Below are 20014 nucleotides of genomic sequence, written 5' to 3'. Positions count from 1 at the left end.
TAATAATTAAATTAAAGCATTATTATTACTCTAATAAATATCAAAGAAAACAAAAAAGGAAGCTAAAACATCCAAAACACATCCATGTGACATCACATTAAGGTGTGAGAGGCAGCAAGTAAAGGAGCAGTTTGCTTTTTTTTCTCTCTTTATACCAAAAAAAAAAAGCCTCAGCTCTAAAGTTTCAGTTCTGGTATTTACTAAGTGGAATCCCATCAAACATGGGACATGACACTTGAAGCTTCAGGGTATTTCATTTGCCAGATAGAAAAAGAATTGAAACTTTTGGACTAGGTAAAGCAGCAGCTTTAGGAAATTCAACTTGGCGGGGTGGGGGTGGGGGGGTGTTCACTACTGCCTGGCCCAGGATACCACTGGCTTCTTTGCTTTGTGAAAGGGAACTGTTGGAGCCTAGAACTCCAAAGCTGTGAGGAAAAGACACCAAGGCAGCAGTTGGCTAAATTCTGTTTAAATTCTTGGATCAGTGTGCAAAACATCTTCCTCCCCTTCAGCTTTTCTCTGGCTAGTGCTGGGCATTCAAACGTGCTGGGATGCGTTCACATTTGAATGCTTGATGGCAATACTGAGAGCAAAAAACACCACCTCCTAAAACTGCTGATTTTTTGCACACTTCTCCCCCCCCAAACAATCTCTGTGATTGTTCCTACAAAAGGAAATTTGCCTTTTTTTGTGTGGTTTTTTTTTTACTTTACCATTATGTTTTCCTTTGTGAAGAGAGTTGTGCTGCCGAGCAACTTGAGGTAAAGGCATAAAAAGGGTTTTTAAACTAGGAGAAAAACAAAAAACAAACCCCAAATGAAATAAAAGAAACCAATGATGATGGCAATGCTTCTGTGCCAAAAAAACCCAAAACAAACCCAAACAAAAAAAAGCAGTTGGCTGGTTTCATATTGCATAATAGTGCCGTGTTCCTCGATGAAGTAAACAATCTTCCTCGTGTCAATTTAAGGGTTAAGCCTCTCAACCCCTGCCCCAGTGTCAGCTTTTCGGAGGCACACCCCATAAACCAACCCCACTGGAAAAAACATACATTGTATGTGGCTTAAATTGTTCAGTTCTTCCTCCTCTCGCTGAGTGATGCTCCCATCTTAGTGACTTTAAGCGAAGTACATCGTGCGTAAGGTGTCTTGGTGAATCTGTACGGCCTTCGCCAGGGCCTGCGGGTCTCTGCCGTTGCTCTGTCCTGAAACATGGCTTCCTTCAGCACTGCCAGAAAGACAGGGGTAAAGCAGGGCTGTAAATCACAGATTGTGTAGGGTTGGAAGGCAACCTTCAAAGGGCGTCTTGTCCAATTCCCCCTGCAGTCAGCAGGGACGTCTCCAACTAGAGCAGGCTGCCCAGGGCCACATTGAGTCTGATCTTGAATGTCTTCAAGGGACAGGGCCTTGACCACATCCCTGGACAACCTATTCCAGTGTTTGACCACCCTCACAGTGAAGAACTTCTTCCTATTGTCCAACCCTGCTCCAGTGTCATCCACCACCCCACTCCTGTCACCAGAGGCCCTTCTAAACAGTCCCTCCCCAGCCTTCCAGTAAGTCCCCTTCAGATACGGAAATGCAGCTATAAGTTCCCCCCAGAGCCTTCTCTTCTCCAGGGGGAACAACCCCATTTCTCTCACAGAAGAGGTACTCCAGCCCTCTGATCATCTTTGCAGCCTTCCTCTGGACCCACTTCAGCATGTCCATGTTCATCAAAAAGCCACTTTGACGTCTCTTCAACGCTTAGGAGAGCACCATGGCAACACTAATAGAATGGTATACTGAAAAAAAAAGTATCTACTTCTCTGCTTATCCAGCAACCTCAAGGCTTCTGACAAATCCCTTCACCTCAGCTGTTCAGCCTGTTCATCTATAAATCAGCCTGTTACAAATATATTGATGGCTTGAACGTTATAAAGTACTTCTGGTGTAGAAAGCAGAGTTAGGTAAGTGGCAGGCACTTAACCTTTGCTTTATTCATGATTCCTCTAATTCTAAAGAAAAAAAAAACAACCCTAAATGCATGGCTTTCCTCCCTCAGAATACATCAAAGGATTAACAGAACATTGAAGTAAATGCACAGAATCATGGAATTGTTTTGATGGGAAAAAGCCCTCTAAGATCATCAAGTCCGACCATCAACCCAACACCACTATGGCCATTAAACCATGTCCTGAAGTGACATGGCTACAGGTTTCTTGAGCACCTCCAGGGATGGGGACTCCACCAGCTCCCTGGGCAGCCTGTTTCAATCCCTGACCACTCTTGCAGTGAAGAAATTGTTCCTAATATCCAACCTAAACCTCCCTGGATGCAATTAAAACTCTCTTAATTTGAGTGTTACTCAGTTGAATCCCCCAACCCACCCCTGCCTGCCGCTGAGCAGCAGCTGTCAGGAACCATTATCTTAAACTAGTCCCAGAGGGAAGCACATTAACTGCAAAATGAGCAGTAATTATCTCCAGTCAGATGGCTTTATACCTAACAATGGAGCAAAGACCAATGGGGACAGCACACCTGAAGTTTCCATTGTCACTTACCTGTCGTGTTCTTTGTCCACAAGATGGTATCGTGCTCTAAATGCTACCAAGTGAGCATAATAGGCTGGTGCGGGGATAGACACCGACCGTGTGCAGCGCACATATGTGTGGCAGAGCTGGTAAGTCAGCAGCTGAAGTTCATCTGCAGTAAAACAGTTATCATCCCACAAAACATGATAGTGTGAGGGACGGCTGGTACCCTGAGAAGAAGGGAACAGCGATTCACTCATCTGGCTTTGCCAAACAATCATCAATTTTTAAGCTCAGAAAGGGCCAGACTATCTTGTCTGAACTCCTACATAACAGCAGCCAAAGAAAAGGCAGTTTTTATGGCAGCCCTAAATGTGTTTAATGATTAATAAGAAGCCCTAACATGCTTTACATGATTATATTACTGTAATTATTCTTGCCTGGAAAAAAACACCTTTGTGCCTTCTAGATACCCCTCCACAATCAAAATGTGCTTCCAACATGACTAAACCACCATTACACCACCTCTTAACTACCTTCAATTAAAACTGTTCCTCATCAAGACACATTTCCCAGAGAAATAACTGCTTTTAACTCCTTCCAACCCCTTAGCAACTTAACTTAGAGTATGAAGACTAGAAACAGCTCCAGCTTCCAAACTCCTACACAAGCCCAAACATTTCCTGACCTCCACACAATGTCCTACAGCTTCAGGAGCTGCCTTCCTCTTCAGCATTATGCTGAGTCTGATTTGTACATGTCAAGGAGTGAAGGTTTCTCCCAGACACACACTTTCACCATCAGTACTTGAATGTTTCCTTATTAGGAAGAAGCTCTGGATACCAAGTACAGTTCTAAGGAACTCTTAAATGATTTGACTTGCACTTTGTAAGACACTGTTTTTGGAGGGAACGCTCCTTTTCTCTCCTAATTTCCCCTACAAAGAGTTAAATCTTGCAGTGTAACTGAATTAGGTCAATAGCTGTGTTTCAGCCTGGCAAGAAGTCTCTCCTTTTAAAAATACATCTATTTTAAAAGTATCAATTAAGTTGAGATTTTTGTGGCTTGCTATATGAAAAGCAATGAGCTGCTTCTGGGATTTCTGCTTCAGTTTGGATTGAGACTATTTTTCACTTCCAAGTGGTCAAACCCCAGCTTGCCCAGACCCAGCATAGAAACAGACAAGTAAGGGGAGAAAAGTAACAGGAGATTTAACTCCTGAATAAACCCAAACTGGAGATCCCCACCCAACTTAACCAAACCCTGTGACAAAGTGGTCAGGCTCATAGGGTAAAAATGTAAAGAGTTTATTTCCAACCTCCCACCCTCCATTTTTAAGCCATGTTCTGGTACAATTTTTGTCATTAAGTTGACTCCACAGTGCTGCTGGCAATACCAGCACACTGCTGGATTTAATTTCCACAGCCTGTAATTCACCAGTCTGCATTTAGTCAGCAAATGAACATTGCCTTCAGTCCTCCAAACAGTTTACATTGGAGGGCTTGATTCGATGTTAGTTTCATTGTGGTTCTAAATCATTAAAACAGCAAGCTTTCTTTTCAAAGGTACAAAGTAAGGTGAACTGTTTAAAATCAATTCTAAGAAGTATCACTCACCATCAATGTAAGTTTTAAAGGGGTAGCAGAGAGCACCTCTTAAGCCACAATGTGATACCTGGGACAAAACTGAGCTACCTGACATTCCTCTACTAAGTAACTGTCTGCAAACAGAAGTGGCACAAAAGGGAGAAAGCCAACATGTCCTAAATCCACAGTTACTTACACAGAAACAGCCATACCTGTATTCCAGCATGGCTACAGAGGTAAAAATCAAACTCATATGGATGTGTGATATCTGTGTCTACAGTTGTGCCAGCCGGAATATTGCCGCTTCGTCCAACCTAGAGGAAAGGCCTTGTTAGAAAGTGCAGCTAAAAGATCTCTACAGACTTCAGCTGTAATTACAAACACAGGTTCTGTTCAAGACATGCCAGGTGTCAGTGAATGAACTGCCTCGGTCTTGTGTAGACTGAACACCCCCAGCTCCCTCAGCTTATCCTCATAGCAGAGGTGTTCAAGATGTTCCAAGTGTGACAATGACACTCTATGGCTCCCCACCACCTCAACACAGAACATTGTGCTATCAATTCACCACCTTGCCTGAAGGCAAAGACAATCACATTTACTGAGAAGCATGTTCCCATAAGGTGCTCATTACCCTTTCTGTTCTGTCAGCACAGAACAATCGTGTGTGATGCCTTTTTTGCACCACTATGTAGGTGATTCCTGGCTGATAATCCTTCTCCAGGCTGATGCAGGCTTCTCGAATGGCCAGCAGCTCATAATACAAAACCTGCAAGAGTAAGAACAGAACAGGTTGGGTTTTCCTGCCATTGCCTTCTACACACAACACCAAGTAAATGCTTTGTAGTTAACATTGTTAAGGGCAACTTTGCAACCCAATTAGGAAGTTCTTAGGGATAGGCTTTCTCAAAATCACCTTTAAGACCTCAATGACCTTAAAGGCCTTAAGCAGCACAGCATTTGGATCAGGGGGACTGGGACAAAGCTACAGAGTCCTTCAAGAACGCCACAAAATGAACCAACCTGTCGAAACTGTCCTTCAGAGACCCCATCCCTGTAGAAGATGATACGTGTGGGCTTGAACCGTGTGGACTTGTAGAACTGGATGAGCAGCTCCCTCACCATGGAGGCAAGATCTTGGATGATCTCCTGCCGGGGTCGCTGAACTCTCACCGTGGCACAGTACCGGCTTGGATGAGCATCCATACTACCTACAACCTTCAGGAGAAGATGACAGGAGTCAAGACTTCAAGATCAAAGCTGTACCAAGACAAATGAAAAGAGTAAAAAAAGGCAAGAGTAGCAATTTTCAAGCAGGAGACACTCGCAGCAAACCAACCACCACAGAAACATTTTTAACCACAGCTTGTAGTAGATGCAGATTTAACACCTCCAAGCACCCTGAAACACAACTGCAGAATTTATCTGCCTTGGAGTCTTCTTTGTGGACAGCACTCATGTATCTTCTTACAATCCAAACAGACATTTTTTTACCTTGAAGTATTCTCACTTTTTACACAGAGAAACACTGCAGTTTGCCTTAGTGACTTCAAACACTTCAATCAATGCAAATTGCAACACCAAGGAGACAAAATAAGGACTGACCAAGCATCCAACCACCACCTCCATCTCCTGGACTGTACCACTGCAAAAGCTGAGAGGTATCAAAACCACTCCTGCTAAACCAGGCCTTTAATTACATTTTTCTCCTTTAAAAACAGAAAAATGTTATCATCTAACATCACAAAGCTGCATTATTCTCCTCAGAATATTTCTGCAGAACTTTATGATTTAACAAAGTGCTATTTTACCTTGATTATAAGTAAAAAAAAAAAAAAAATAAAGCCAAGGCAATGGCCTGAAGTATGAGGCTGTCTTTTAATTTCCAGGAGATGATTTTTAACAGCATTAGAAATGCATGCAAAGAGCTGGCAAAGATATCTGACACAGACGTAGTCCATGAGCTGCATTTACTCTTCTAACATTTACCCAAGACCAAAAAAACCCAACACTAATTGAATAAAACTTACAGCAGCAATGGAAGGCTTCTTTCCATCTCCAGCAGGAGGGTGAGTGACATCAGCTCCCAAAAAGATCACTGGCTGCTGGAACACAGAAGGTCTTCAAAAAGAAAAAAGTGCTAAGTCATGCTTGTAGATGAAGAGTTGGTGCAAGGTCATTGCTCAGTCTAAGGTGGGGGGTGCTTCTCTGTACAAAGCTGCACAGAGAAACCTTCTCAGCAGGTAACTCTGGCCAAACCCTAACAATGCAGCCTTTGTTACAAGCTGGGAGCTTCAAAACCAGCATAGTGGTCATAGATTCAAAGAATGGTTTGGGTTGGAAGGGATCTTAAAGATCACGGGATCACAGAATCACCAAGGTTGGAAGAGACCTCAAAGATCATCAAGTCCAACCTGTCACCACAGACCTCATGACTAAACCAAGTGCCACATCAAATCCCTTCTTAAACACCTCAACCCCTTGTCATGGGCAGGGACACCTTCCACTAGCCCAGGCTGCTCAATGTTTCATCCAACCTGCCCTTGAACATCTCCAGGGAAGGGGCATCCACAACCTCCATGGGCAACCTGCCCCAGTGTCTCACCACTCTCACTGTCAAGAATTTCTTCCTAATCCCCAGATCAAATCTGCTCATGTGAAAATTTGGCCATGTGTAAATTTTGGGTGCTAAGGAGCGAAGGTAACCACATCTGGTAAAACAAACCCCAAATCAGTCTCCCCAAAGAGCCTTACCGTTGGTGAGGTACAAGGATGTTGTTGATTCCTCCTAGTTTAACATTAATCTTCAGGCACAGATTTGATAGGGTCTGTGGAGATGTTTTAATGACGTTCTTGACTTGAACACACTGCGTGGCCATCCCCAGAAGTGTATCTCCCACTCGCTTCACCTCCGCTGAGAAGCAAACATCAGGATACAACTTGAGGCTGCTTGAAATCCTCGCAGGATTTTGGTCTTTGTTTAACTCATATTCATTTCAATGTGCATACTCTGCAAAATAACTTCCAACCTACCTGCATGCCCAGACCTGCTTCCAATTCATTTTATCTTCAGACACAAAACTTTTGGTTTTCTAATGTCTGAAGAAATTCACAGAATTGTCAGGGTTGGAAAGGACCTCAAGGATCATCTGTTCCACGCCCCCTGCCACAGGCAGGGACACTTTCCACTACATCAGGTTGCCCAGAGCCACATCCAGCCTGGCCTTAAAAACTTCAGGGATGTGGCTTCTACCACCTCCTTGGGCAACCTGTTCCAGTGTCTCACCACCCTTATGGTGAAGAACTTCTTTGTAACACCTAATCTAACTCTCCTCTAGCTTGGATCCATTCCCTCTAGTCCTAGCACTACCCAACACCCTAAAAAATCCTTCCACAGCTTTCTTGTAGGCCCACTTCAGATATTGTAAGGCCACAAAAAAGTCTCCTTGAAGCCTTCTCTTCTCCAAACTGAACAACCCCAACTCTCTCAGCCCTCTGATCATCCTCATGGCCCTTCTCTGGACATGTTCCAGCACATCCATATTCCAAAACTGGATGCAGTACTCCAGGTGACAGGGTCCTTACATGCTGGGCAGTGAGTTTCTCAGGATACCTGACCAAACAGGTAAAGACAGAGGGTTTCCCTTACCATACACTGGGGTCTTCCCTGGCAGGATGACAATGATGAGCTGAAGCCCTGAATAGGTGTTCTTGAGGTGTCTGAACATGGGCTCCACACTGTCTGCTCCCTGGGCATATTTGCAGAAGCAGGGCTGGCCTTGGATGGGCATCCCGGCGTCCTTGGAGATCTTGCGCAGCTGGTCTGTGAAACCCCTGGAGAGGAGAAGCTCTTTGAATTTTGGCAGGACAACAGCATCCAACCACCAAAGCAGAAGGGGACAGAGAATGTCATTACTGAAAGGAAGATGGTTCCAAATAGAATGTAAAGCAGCATTTGAATCACATTCATCATGTGGAGCTACGCAACAGTTTTGAAGCACCACAGGCCAGAATGGGGCAAAAGAAAAGTCTGGCTTTTCATTCAAGTCATCAGAAGGAACTACATAGAGAGCAGCAACATCAAAGGACCAAAACCCCACAGTATATCTAGGTACAGGGTTTGGCTGGAGCTTCCAGCAAGGATGGAAAGCAGCTTGGATTCTCTCCTTAACATCTCAGATTACTAAGCCTAGGTAAAGTGTTCATTACAAATCTTATATTCATCTTTCCACTAAGACAGATTCATTAAGAGAACAGTCCAAAGCCTGAACCATGACATGCCTTACTTCAGTATTTCTTCTCTGCATTGTCTCTGTGTTGCAAAGCAAGCTATAGCCCACATTTTGATCTCAACCCCAGTGTGAAATTGCTTCCCTCTCATGTCCCACACTCCATGGCTTGGGGTTGCCACTGTTCGATTCTGTGGAAACAAAAGCAACAGAAATTCAAGTGAGTGAACAAGGCAGAGAAAGAAAGGGAGCCTGGGCAGCAAGGCAGAGAGAGAGGGAGCCTGGGCAGCAAGGCAGAGAGAGAGGGAGCCTGGGCAGCAAGGCAGAGAGAGAGGGAGCCTGGGCAGCAAGGCAGAGAGAGAGGGAGCCTGGGCAGCAAGGCAGAGAGAGAGGGAGCCTGGGCAGCAAGGCAGAGAGAGAGGGAGCCTGGGCAGCAAGGCAGAGAGAGAGGGAGCCTGGGCAGCAAGGCAGAGAGAGAGGGAGCCTGGGCAGCAAGGCAGAGAGAGAGGGAGCCTGGGCAGCAAGGCAGAGAGAGAGGGAGCCTGGGCAGCAAGGCAGAGAGAGAGGGAGCCTGGGCAGCAAGGCAGAGAGAGAGGGAGCCTGGGCAGCAAGGCAGAGAGAGAGGGAGCCTGGGCAGCAAGGCAGAGAGAGAGGGAGCCTGGGCAGCAAGGCAGAGAGAGAGGGAGCCTGGGCAGCAAGGCAGAGAGAGAGGGAGCCTGGGCAGCAAGGCAAAGAGAGAGGGAGCCTGGGCAGCAAGGCAGAGAGAGCGGGAGCCTGGGCAGCAAGGCAGAGTTTGTCATTCAAACTGATCCCTGCATTGCACAGTACAAGTGAAGAGACTGAAATGGTCAGCATGCACTGGAAATGAGTCTCCAAAAGAGAAGCAGAAAGCCAAAGCCTCACCCGCCCTCCGTACTGCAGCATGGGGGCTGGCAGCACGCGCCCCGTCACATGAGCCATCTCATCCCGCACTTTGAACTGGAACTCTTGAACAAATGGATCTGCATCATAGTTTGCACTTCTCACCTAAAAGAAGAGTTGTTCCATGTTACAGAAGTATCTAATTACTGACAGAGTGGTCAGGCATTGGAACAGGCTGCCCAGGGAGGGGGTGGAGCCACCATCCCTGGAGGCGTTCAAAAAAGGAGTAGATGTGGCACTTTGGGACACGGTTTAGTGGTCATGGAAGTGTGTAAGACATTTCTGCATTAATGCCATTGATCCCAGTGTCATTTAGTAACACACAACTGAAATTGAAGAACTCACCAGTCTGCTTATCTCCTCTTGCCTATCTGGAGCAGATCTTGCCGTGGCCTTTATCATGGTTGATGTCTGATTGTCCGTTAGCTTCTTGATACAGCGCTGGCCAGCTACAATATTACAGACCTGAAGGGAAACCCAGAAGTGTCAATTCACACTTAGATCCCAACACACCACACAGACACAACACCCCACCCCTGCATAGCCTCTCTCATAATTCTGAACTTTGAAGGGCATAAAATGTAGATAGTTTCTTAGAGAAATAAAAGCATGAAGGTGTAGAATAGGTAACACCTGGTCCTGCCAAGTGCCCTGCTGCAATGGCCTGCAGAATGACACAGCCCACCAAGAACAAGCTGATGTAGCAGAAGAGGTTCCTTACTTCTAAAGGCAAGTAGGTGTGTTTCTGTTCTTGTCCCACTTGTAGGCAAGGAAGATGAGGGTATTTCAGCTGGAGGTTGTATTTCTCTCTGAAATACTGTGCTACTGTTCTTTCCACAGTCTGCCCGTTTTCTAACTGTAAAGGAAAGCTGAAAAGACACAGATTTTACTAAAATGGACAGAAATCTTAGCTGGCAAGCATCAGCACCCCCCAGACTAAGAAGTTATTAAGTCCTGTTCCACCTTTAGTGATCAGCTGTCACACATTTTACACTGGCAAAGAGCAGCTTACGTTTGATGGCTCGCAGGCCGTCTGGTGACGTTACACACGCGGTATTTCCTTCTCATCGTGCCACAGTGAGTCACCTCTACCTTGAGACCTGCACAAAAGCACCAAAGCCCCTCATGTCACAACTGCACAAAGGTCTGCATGCTCTAATCCAACAGTTTTGATGATCAGTGTCACAGAATTGCAGTGTTAGGAGTTGGAAGTGACCTCTAGAGATTGAGTCCAACCTCCCTGCTAAAGCAGCGTCACCTGGGGCAGGTCACACAGGAATGTATCCAAGTGGGGTTTTAATCTCTCCACAGAATGAGACTCCACAACCTCTTTGGGCAGCCTGCTCCAGGGCTCCAGCATCCTCACAGTAAAGAATTGTCTCCTCATGTTGAAGTGGAACTTCCTGGGTTCCAGCTTGTACCTCTTGTTCCTTGTCCCATCACTGGGCAGCACTGGGAAGAGTCTGGCACCTTCATCTTGACACCCACCCCACAGATATTTATAGTCATCAGCAAGATCCCCCTCCCAGCCTTCTCTTTTCAAGACTGTTTACAGCCTGAGGTCTCTCTGTCTTTCCTCATAGCAGAGCTGTTCCAGGCCCCCAGTCACCCTCACAGTCTCCATTGTGCTATCTCCAGCAGATCCCTGTCTCTTTTGAACTGGGGAGCCCAGAACTGGACCCAGTATTGCAGGTGTGGTCTCACCAGGGTCAAACAGCACAAGATGAGAACTTAATTTTCTCCAAACATTTTGCTTCCATGATAATTTGATTCCTGACTAATCAGGCATTATCCTCAAAACCAAATCATAGTGTATTTAATGTTGTCATCTAAACTTCTTGTGGCACTTTCATTTAGCAGGCACATGACTAACCTCAGACACAGCTGTTTTCACCATGTTCTCTTCTCATTCTCAGTGATGATACCTCTTAAAATCAGCAGTTCCAGCATAATGGGAATTAAAAAGGCAAACCAAGATTTCTGCCTTCTTGCTCATTTTTCCCCCCCTTAGCTTTGTGCTCACATTCAGCCTGTCATTTTCTTTCATTTCACAGACCGAGTTTAACTTGAGATTTTGAGCAGCTGAAGATCTCCATCTCCAAGCACAAGGATAATGACAGCAACAACAGCAGCTCACAGAGGCTTTCTGGGGCTATTTCTGTGTGTGCACTGTCTGGGCTCTACAGAGAGCAGACAACATCTGCTGGCAGCACTGAGCTTATCACACCAGTGCTGCACAACATCAGCCACAGAAGAAAAGGGAGTGGAAAACAGAGCCTTAATGCCCCAAAAAATTCAACCTATAGCCTCCTCATGAAGGCTTTTGAGAGAGCAGCTGGATGACTTGTCCTGATGAGGCTCCTGTGCATTGGGAACCTCAGACTGAATACCCCATGTCAAATCAGGTCTCTGAAGCACCAGAGAGTGATTATTGTGTTCAGTTACGAGGGACACAGACATCCCAAAGAACTTCCAACTGGACTTTAGTTGACTCCTGGTAACACTAACTGCAACCTTAACTTAGGACATGGCATCACCAAAACTAAGCCATCACTGCCTGCTCTCACCTCGTGCTGGGCTGGGCTAGGCTAGGGCTGATTCACACAAGAGGCTGGGAGGAGGCAGAGCAGCCAAGGGGATATTGATATTCCACACCATATCCTAGGTCACAGGACATCACACCCAGTCTGTCACTGGGGGAGCTGGCCATGAGGAGGAAGGATCACAGCTGAGGAAAGGGCTGAGCATCATGCTCTGCGTGGTGAACAATTGCATTGTGCATCACTCACTTTAAATATACTCCTTTATTAGTCTTGTCATTGTTATTTCTTCTCTCCTTGTTCTGCCCCATTAAACTGCTCTTGTCTCAAGGGGAGTTTACCTCTTTCTTCCAATTCTCCTCCCCATCCCACCAGGGCAGGGAGGAGTGAGTGAGCAGCCACTTGAGGCTTAGTTGCCAGCTGAGCTTAAACCATGACGAGCATTAAGAGAAAATACACACACACAAAAAAGAAATAAAAGGAACCCACGAAGCACTGTGGCCAAGCAGCAAAGGGTTGTGATCACAGAGAGATCTGGAACCCATTCACTGCTTTGTCATTAATCTGCTGTGGCACTACAGAAGGCGCTGCCCTCCCACAGAGCCGCTCAGGCTGCCAACTCTGGAACGCAGGCTTTGCTTCACTCTCTGTGATCACAACATCTTGGCTGAAGTCCCCAGATACTACAGTAGTAAAAATAAATATTGACAGCAAAGGTAACCTTTCAGCATCGTCTGACTGCGGCAGCAGTCTCTGAGGAATCCACAAGCAAGCAGAGACAGCTTCTCCTTCCCCAGTTACCTGTCTTCCAGAATGAAGACAGACAGGTAGGTGTAAAAGGGAGGCATGTCAGGACTGCTACAAAATAATCCCTCTGTGAACACATCAGTTTATGACTACAGTTGAGATTTCTTTTTTGACTATCCACTCTTTCAATATGGTGTAATCCTGCATCAAATAACAGGAGTGTTTAGCAGCAGAGTTTTGCAGAGCTGAGCTCTTTCCAGGCTTCTCTCTCTGCAGATCACCCTGGAATGAAATGAAATGGGCAGAGGCAAAGCCAAGTAGCATATATGGAGTGAAACTACTCAAAGCAGCATCTTATGCAACTCCTTTGGAATGGAATTTGGCTTTCAGCTGCGAGTTAGCAAGTGGCACTTGTTTCTCCGTAAGGCACTGGGCTATTAGAAGTCACTACAATAGCACACTTCCAAAGAAGCAGTGATGGTAGCTTTGAAATCCATTTCCACTTTGCCTCAGCATTTAAACAGAAGAGCTACAGCACAACGCCACTGTGGCCTCAGTGCCCCTTGCCCATTACAGCTTAGCCATCCAGCAAAGAATTTCCCTCCATCCAGGCCAGAAGCAACACACTTTCTCTTTCCCTCTTCAAGCCACTGGGAACATTCCTCATTTCTCAGCTTTCATCTCTGTAGAGCTCATTGCCTCATTCAGGACTAGAACTACAAATGGGCCACACACTGCAGTTCTCCTAGCAGCAATAGGGCCCTTTTGATGCTAACCAGGAGGTTTCCAGTTCAAACAAGGCCTTGATTGTGCTGGCTGGGACAGAACAGACACATTTCTACTCACCCTTTATCTCTTTGGTGAATTTTACCCGATGAGAATCAGTCAGAGGTCTTGGTTGTTCATCAATATTATGAATGTCAAGAACTTCACACATAAACTGAATGACAGGTTGTGCTTTGTAGAAGGCAGTGGCAGAAACTAAAATGAGCAAAATAGGAAGTGTAAAAAAACAGAAACCAAACCCAAGTCAGACTGTTGTGAAGCAGTACATAAATAAATGCTTTCTAAAACTCCACATAACCCTCAAGCAAACGCTGTGCAGCACAGCATTTTAAAAGCAGATGAGCAAAGCTTGCAAAAAAGTGTAAAAGCCAGCACAGGGCCCACAGTGACACATCAGCCTCCAGCACAGTCATCCTGCAACCACCTTGCATTGCAGGGTTTTCAAAGGGCTTTTCCCCAGATAATTTATTTCTAGAGAGCTGCAATGTCCCTGAGAGACTCTCTGTGGGCCCTGTATGGAGCTGCAAGCAGAAGCAGCATTACTGGATCTCTGCTGAAGGATTCTGAACATGAGAAGCTAAGATGATTCAATGTGCACTGTCAAGTTTGTCAGGGACACAATCTGCTCAACTACTGCAACAATACTTGGTAGAAACATGAGGACTATTTTGATTGTACACAAATTATCTTACTTTAGATGTCTGCAGCCCTGGATCTACCAAAATCTCTTACCCTCCTGCATACTAATGACACAATGCCATTAAATGTCAGTATATTCAGTTTTAAGCAGGAGAGTTGACTCATTTGATGGAAGGAAGACCTTAAAGAAGTTGCTTGACAAAGGTTATAAGCAACTGAAACACCCCAGTGCAGGGAAGGTGAGAGGCACCAGACACAGCTCAGACACAAGCCAACTGCTCCATACCTTTACAACTTAAAATGGCAATAACAGGAAAACAAAACCCACTTGACAAGCATTTTCTTAGCTTTCCAGCTCTCCTGTACCAAACCCACCACATCTCTGGGCTAACACAACACAACATTCTTCAGACATGTGTCACTTTAGCAGGCTGCCAACTTCACACGAGACGCTGGGGCCAACACCTCGGGCTGCTGGGGGCTGAATGAACACACAAAGAGCTGACACCCGGTGCTGGCAGCACTCTGGTTTGTCTCCCACAGCAACATGGGGAGAAACAGATTTTGCAGGGAACCTTGTAGGAGTTACAACAACCAGAAGAAAAATCAAGTGATGGGATTTGAGTGTAATCTTCCTAAGCCTCAAACCACAACACCAAGGGATTGTGCTGTCAATCGTGGCTCATGAAGCTCTTCAGTTTCTCATTCACAGAAAGGATTGAACAATGCCTGCTGCAGGAACTACTGCTAGGCTCTCTCTGCTGCAGGAATTAGGACTGCTAGGCTTTCTAATGTTGGCAGGAGAAACTTATGAAGTACTTTCTGTGAAGCCAACTGGTGTAAATTAATACTCTTGTCCTACCTGAGCTGCAGTTCCCCCATGCAGACACTAGCACTGGGTATTTCAGATTCACACACTCATCCAAGTTTGGGTTGGGAAGGGACCTCAAAGGTCATCTAGTTCCACCCCCCTGCCATGGGCAGGGACACCTCCCACTAGACCAGGCTCCCAAGGCCCCATCCAATCTGGCCTTGAATGGGGCATCCACAACCTCCCCAGGCAATCTGTTCCAGTGTCTCACTACCCTCACCATAAAGAATTTCTTCGTAATCTCCAGTCTCAATCTCCCCTCCTCTAGCTTCAATCCATTCCCTCTCATCCTATCACTACTATTTCTCAGACTGGTAAGATCTTGACATTCATTTTTCCAACAACAGCTCCACCACAGCTGCTGTTTGAAAGGTAATTCTACAAGAACAAACCCATCTGGAGTCACATCAACAACATCATCCACAACTCAGATAAACCAGAACACATTGCACTGTGAAAGCTCAGCATCATCTGCAACATTTTATCCTGCTCCATGACAGACGCTAAGCACAGCCTGACCCAGTGTGCTTAACCCAGTGCAGAACAGCCAGACTGTTTACCTTGGGTTTCTAAAGCATTTCAAACAGACAGTGAGAGCAGCATCTGAATGAGTGAAAACTTTCAGCAGCACCTGCACCTCCAAGCCTGACATTTTCAATAGGGGTTTAACAACTAAATAGACTCAGCCTGCCTACAGAACTGGGAGGCTGACACATGCACCAGTTGATCTCAGATGCATTCAGCTGGGACTTAATAAAGTAGTGCAAAGCAGAGCTGCTTTTGCATAAGAAAGCCCATCTCAATTAGCCCTATTCACACAAGTGTTTGGGATAGGTTTTGCAGTTTTCTTGGAAGCACTGAGCAGCACCTACTGTGGCCAGCTGCACAGAGACACATCTTGAGCAGCTTGCCTGGATTACTGTGGCCCTACCCAGGCAGAAAAGGACGCAGGGAAACAAGCTTTGCCAGGCTTCTCCTTCCTAGGTACATTTCCCCCTGCCCCCCAACAGGTAAATTTCTGCCAAAACATCAACATAATGATAACTCCAAAGGGAAAAAAAGACTTGGATTTCTAAGATAGGCTTTGCTGTACAGGTCCAGCCTGAACTGGCTGCAGTGGAAGCCAATATATGCACACATACACTTCATTATTGCACTCTCACTCTACCATTATCATTACAACTTCTGCAGCTGGCTGACTCCACAGCTCAGGATGTCACAAGAGACAACTACTAAATCTTCAAAACTGAGCAATGAGACACAAGCATGAAGATCTTCCAGCTGAAACCTGCTTGTCCATAAAGCAATGAGAAGTTTGAAACATTTCTTATTCTGATATAAATTCCAGCAACCACCCCCCCCCAACCCCCAGGCTACTGTAACTCTTCACTATTTACAAGATGAATTAAGAAATCAGTGTACAAAGTGGCTTCTGGTGACTAAATCCCTATGTGGAGGGAGCACCAAAAGTTACCACCACACCAGAAACTCAAGCACCTGACAGTAAACTGATATAATGGGAAGGTCACTCCTATTGCTACAGGCATGTTGTGTTATTATCTTTATTCTTAACCCTAAAGGGCAGCTTACCATCAATATTGAGCATCATTTTCCACATGGCAGGCCGAACAGACTGATGGAATCCAAACCAGACTTCCCTGCCACCCCCCAGGGGGTGATCATAGCCTTCTGGAGCTGAGAAAAAGGAGCGGCCCACAGGAGTGTACCTAGGGAAAAAGATGACCACATGTTTATGCTGTTGATTTCCAGATATAAACTACTGCTTTCCAAGCAGAAAGAATTCCCTAATAAAGATGATAACACACAGCATTATTACTCTGGGGAAGGTTGTGCATCAGGAATCGGTGCCTGGAACCAAGTTCAAACACCACACTCTGGACTCTTCTGCTCCCGTTGCAGTGGCTTTAAATTTGGTCCAAACATTTCCCAGTTTCAGCCAGGCACAACCACTTCCAGTTTTTACAGCAAATCAAGATCTAAGTTAACTTACCCTTCCTGATCTTCCACTTCAAGAAAAATATCATCTGCACCAGAGCAGATTCTGTACAACAGCACTGCATGTACTGGGCTGAGCCTCAAACAGCCATGTCCACGATTTACTAAGGGGGCATTTGAGCACCAGGCACACTGAGAGCATAACTATGGTGGAAACCCAGAACTAGAGGAACTACTGTTTCTCTCTCAGGTGGAACACAGCTGCTCATGAACTTCCACACCTCCTCACATTTGTAATGGCCAGGCATGAGCACAGATGTCAGCTTCATACAATGGTTTGGGTTGGAAGGGATCTCGAAGATCATCCAGTTCCACCCCCCTGCCATGTGCAGGGACACCTCCAACCAGCCCAGGATGCTCAAGGCCTCATCCAATCTGGACACAAATACCTCCAGGTAGGGGACGTCCACAACCTCCCTGGGCAACCTATTCCAGTGTCTCGCCACCCTCACTGTAGAGAATTTCTTCCTAATCTCCAGTCTACATTTGCCCCCCTCAAGCTTCAATCCATTCCCTCTCATCCTATCACTAGAAGCCCTTGTAAAAAGGCCCTTCCCAACTTGTAGCCCACTTCAGGTACTGGAAGGATGCTATAAGGTCTCCCCAGAGCCTTCTTTTCTCCAGACATCTCTCATGTTTCCTTAGGGTCAAGGGTAGGGAAGGAACTCTGGCTTCCAGAAAACCACAAGTCATTTTGTTAAGAGCCAGTTACACCCAGTGAGAATCACCAGTGCAAAACCATCCTCCAGCCTAAGAGCAGCAATCACACTTTAGAATTCACTAACCAAATAAAGCAAAATGAATTTGAGCTTCCCTATCTCAGGACTCTGAAACATCAGAGAATAACAGACTTTGTTAGGAGAGGGACCTGGTCTCCAGTGTGTGTATAAACCACAAGAAGAATGCACCATCGATGGGTGATGAATTAAAGATAGTCAAAGCCATCAGGTGGGTGCTGCTTGGCTCAGCTCCAGCAAGCAAGATGAAAGCAGGGCTGCAGCACACCATAATCTGACAGCATTTCAATTAAGGCCTATTCTAAGTGTCTCCTGGTGTTTGATCTTTTCAAATCCATCAGCTGCTCTGGAGTTTCAGTGCCTCCAGAAACACACATTTATACCTCTCTAGCTTCCCTCTCCCCCGTTCAGCTAACCAGCTGTGCTGCCTACGGGGAATGCTTCATTTCCTCTCTTCACCTGTGAAGAAACAGGGATGAAGGTCTCCCAGTGGGGATACTTCAGGTAAAGACAAACTGCAGGAAGACAGTGAACCTACTTCATGGAGGGGAGGTGTCGTAGCACCACATCGACAGCATGAACAGGGTTAGTGCTGATAGGTTTGTCTAGTTCCAGAGGCTCAGGCAAGGTTCTTCCTGTCAAAACTTCATGCAGCAAGTGCCAGCTCACCCGAGAAACAAACTTTATTGACACTTTGAAGGGACGATCTTTTCCACCTTCTCCTGGCAATGTCACATCCAAATCCACCTGGGTGGGGGAGGAAAACAAAAGAAGCAGTTGTTTAATCCCATGGCTGGTAGCTTGGAGTTTCTCTTCCTAGAACTGGGCCAGAGACTCAAAACCTCAGCTATTGAGGACACAGCACCTTGGATGGAAGTACCTTAGCAAATGCACAAAAGACAGAGAACTGGGCCCTCACCAAGCACAAAAGCTTTTCTCATCTGGAATCAGAAAACTTTTAACCTGTGGTTTGATGTTTTAACAGCACTTCCTTGTCAGGTATTGGATTACAGTGTGTAAAACTGAGTCTTTAACAGATTTTGCTGTAGAAAGAGGCTGCTACATCCTAGGGGAAGTCTTGGATGCAATCTTTGCAGGCACACTGGAATTTGCAGAGAGCACATTAGCAGGACTCCATTTCAGTGCAGAAGCTGTAAGACACTCTCAGTTTCGAGCTCAGCAATGTCACAAGTTGAGTTTGTTCCTTTCTCTTTCCTACAAAGCCATCACAAGCATCGTTCTTCCCCGCCCCCTCCCTCCCCCTCCCCCAGTTATCTTACCCCAGTAGTGGCCACAGGGAGTGGATTTGCTGTATAGAGGCTTCTCTTCCCATCATAAACTGGTCTACGGTCCCCAAATATTGTCACTTTAAAATGCTGCACCATTGAGTCCACCACCTCCCTAGAAAAGTTGATATTTACATTGAAGATGTTTTCAAAGCAGACTGGAAAGTGGCTCCCACATCCCCTTGGGTTTCAACAATCACATTACTCAAGTGAATGATTCCACACCCACTGGTACTCCAGAGAGGTGCTTCACAAAAGGCAGCTAAAACAACAAACAAAAGCACTCAAGAACAAAATCAGCAAGCCAAATGCTCAAATCATGGAAAATGATGGCTACTGAAAGCATTTCAGAAAGTCCCAGGAATGACTGAGGCCTTTGTACAACCTCTGTGGTAGAAAACAAGGACAGGTTTACCTTGGGAAGAAACCCACAAGCTGGGTTTTATGAGAAAACTAGCACAAACCCACCAGGGAGAGCTGTGCCAGCTCAGAGGAGCAGCAGTTAATTGGAGTCTACCCAGTAACGTTCAGCTGCTCCTCAATTAACAAGAGGTTTGAATCCTGCCTGCACTGTGTGTATAAAAATGAGGCACCCTGACAAAAAAAAAAAAAGTCTCTTCACTTTAAATCCTTAATCTGAGGTTTTACAACAAAATCAAGGAAGAGCCTGATCAAATTTACAGGCAGCTACAGAACAAAGGGAAGTTGGGAGAATCTAAGCTGATGACAATCAGGAAAACAGTGACCTGATCCAGGCACTGGAATTACACCTCCATAAAATCTTCATCTGGTAGAAAAGAGGCTTCCTGCTCTCAGTAGTGGACATATCAAATCCCAGGAGACTTCTGCAATGCCTCTAAGTGAAACAAGCCTTCAGGATTTGGATTCTTTGGGCACTCTTTGCGTTTCAGTGGCACACCAACTCTATCCTACTTCATACATCACAATTCTCTTATTCCAGAGAAACAAAACACTTTTCTTCTTCACCAGCCAGGATCAGACCCTAGCAATAAGCTATTGTTAAAATGTAAACCACCTGAGCTGCAGATGAAAGAGGGGAAAAAAAATTGCTTTTCACCTACCCTGAACTTCAACTGATGAAATGGATTTCACAAGAGACTAGCAAGTAGCAACTCCTGGAAAAGTT

General features: G+C 45.6%; 1 protein-coding gene across 3 annotated transcripts in view; it reads right to left on the bottom strand.

Annotated features, from left to right (window-relative positions):
• Window positions 1–704: 704 nt before the first annotated feature.
• Window positions 705–20014, bottom strand: part of LOC104307356 (argonaute RISC catalytic component 3) — a 78235-nt gene continuing 58925 nt past the window's right edge. Inside the window, exons 3-19 of one of the 3 annotated variants that reach the window (XM_054170528.1) lie at window positions 18862–18982; window positions 18120–18328; window positions 16419–16555; window positions 13379–13513; window positions 10258–10345; window positions 9967–10114; window positions 9591–9710; window positions 9228–9350; window positions 8382–8515; window positions 7745–7929; window positions 6850–7009; window positions 6126–6216; window positions 5119–5313; window positions 4730–4864; window positions 4311–4412; window positions 2543–2742; window positions 705–1227 (exon numbers count right to left, since the gene is read on the bottom strand). In XM_054170528.1, coding sequence (XP_054026503.1) covers window positions 1119–1227; window positions 2543–2742; window positions 4311–4412; window positions 4730–4864; window positions 5119–5313; window positions 6126–6216; window positions 6850–7009; window positions 7745–7929; window positions 8382–8515; window positions 9228–9350; window positions 9591–9710; window positions 9967–10114; window positions 10258–10345; window positions 13379–13513; window positions 16419–16555; window positions 18120–18328; window positions 18862–18982 — 2392 coding nt within the window. In that variant the 3' untranslated portion in view covers window positions 705–1118. Of the gene's footprint in view, window positions 1228–2542; window positions 2743–4310; window positions 4413–4729; window positions 4865–5118; window positions 5314–6125; window positions 6217–6849; window positions 7010–7744; window positions 7930–8381; window positions 8516–9227; window positions 9351–9590; window positions 9711–9966; window positions 10115–10257; window positions 10346–13378; window positions 13514–16418; window positions 16556–18119; window positions 18329–18861; window positions 18983–20014 lie in introns of those variants that run through there. The other 2 variants (XM_054170530.1, XM_054170529.1) reach the window with 2 other exon arrangements.

The sequence above is a fragment of the Dryobates pubescens genome, chromosome 20 (genome assembly GCF_014839835.1).
Source record: "Dryobates pubescens isolate bDryPub1 chromosome 20, bDryPub1.pri, whole genome shotgun sequence".
Taxonomy (NCBI): domain Eukaryota; kingdom Metazoa; phylum Chordata; class Aves; order Piciformes; family Picidae; genus Dryobates; species Dryobates pubescens.
This window is presented reverse-complemented; position numbering and strand designations above follow the sequence as displayed.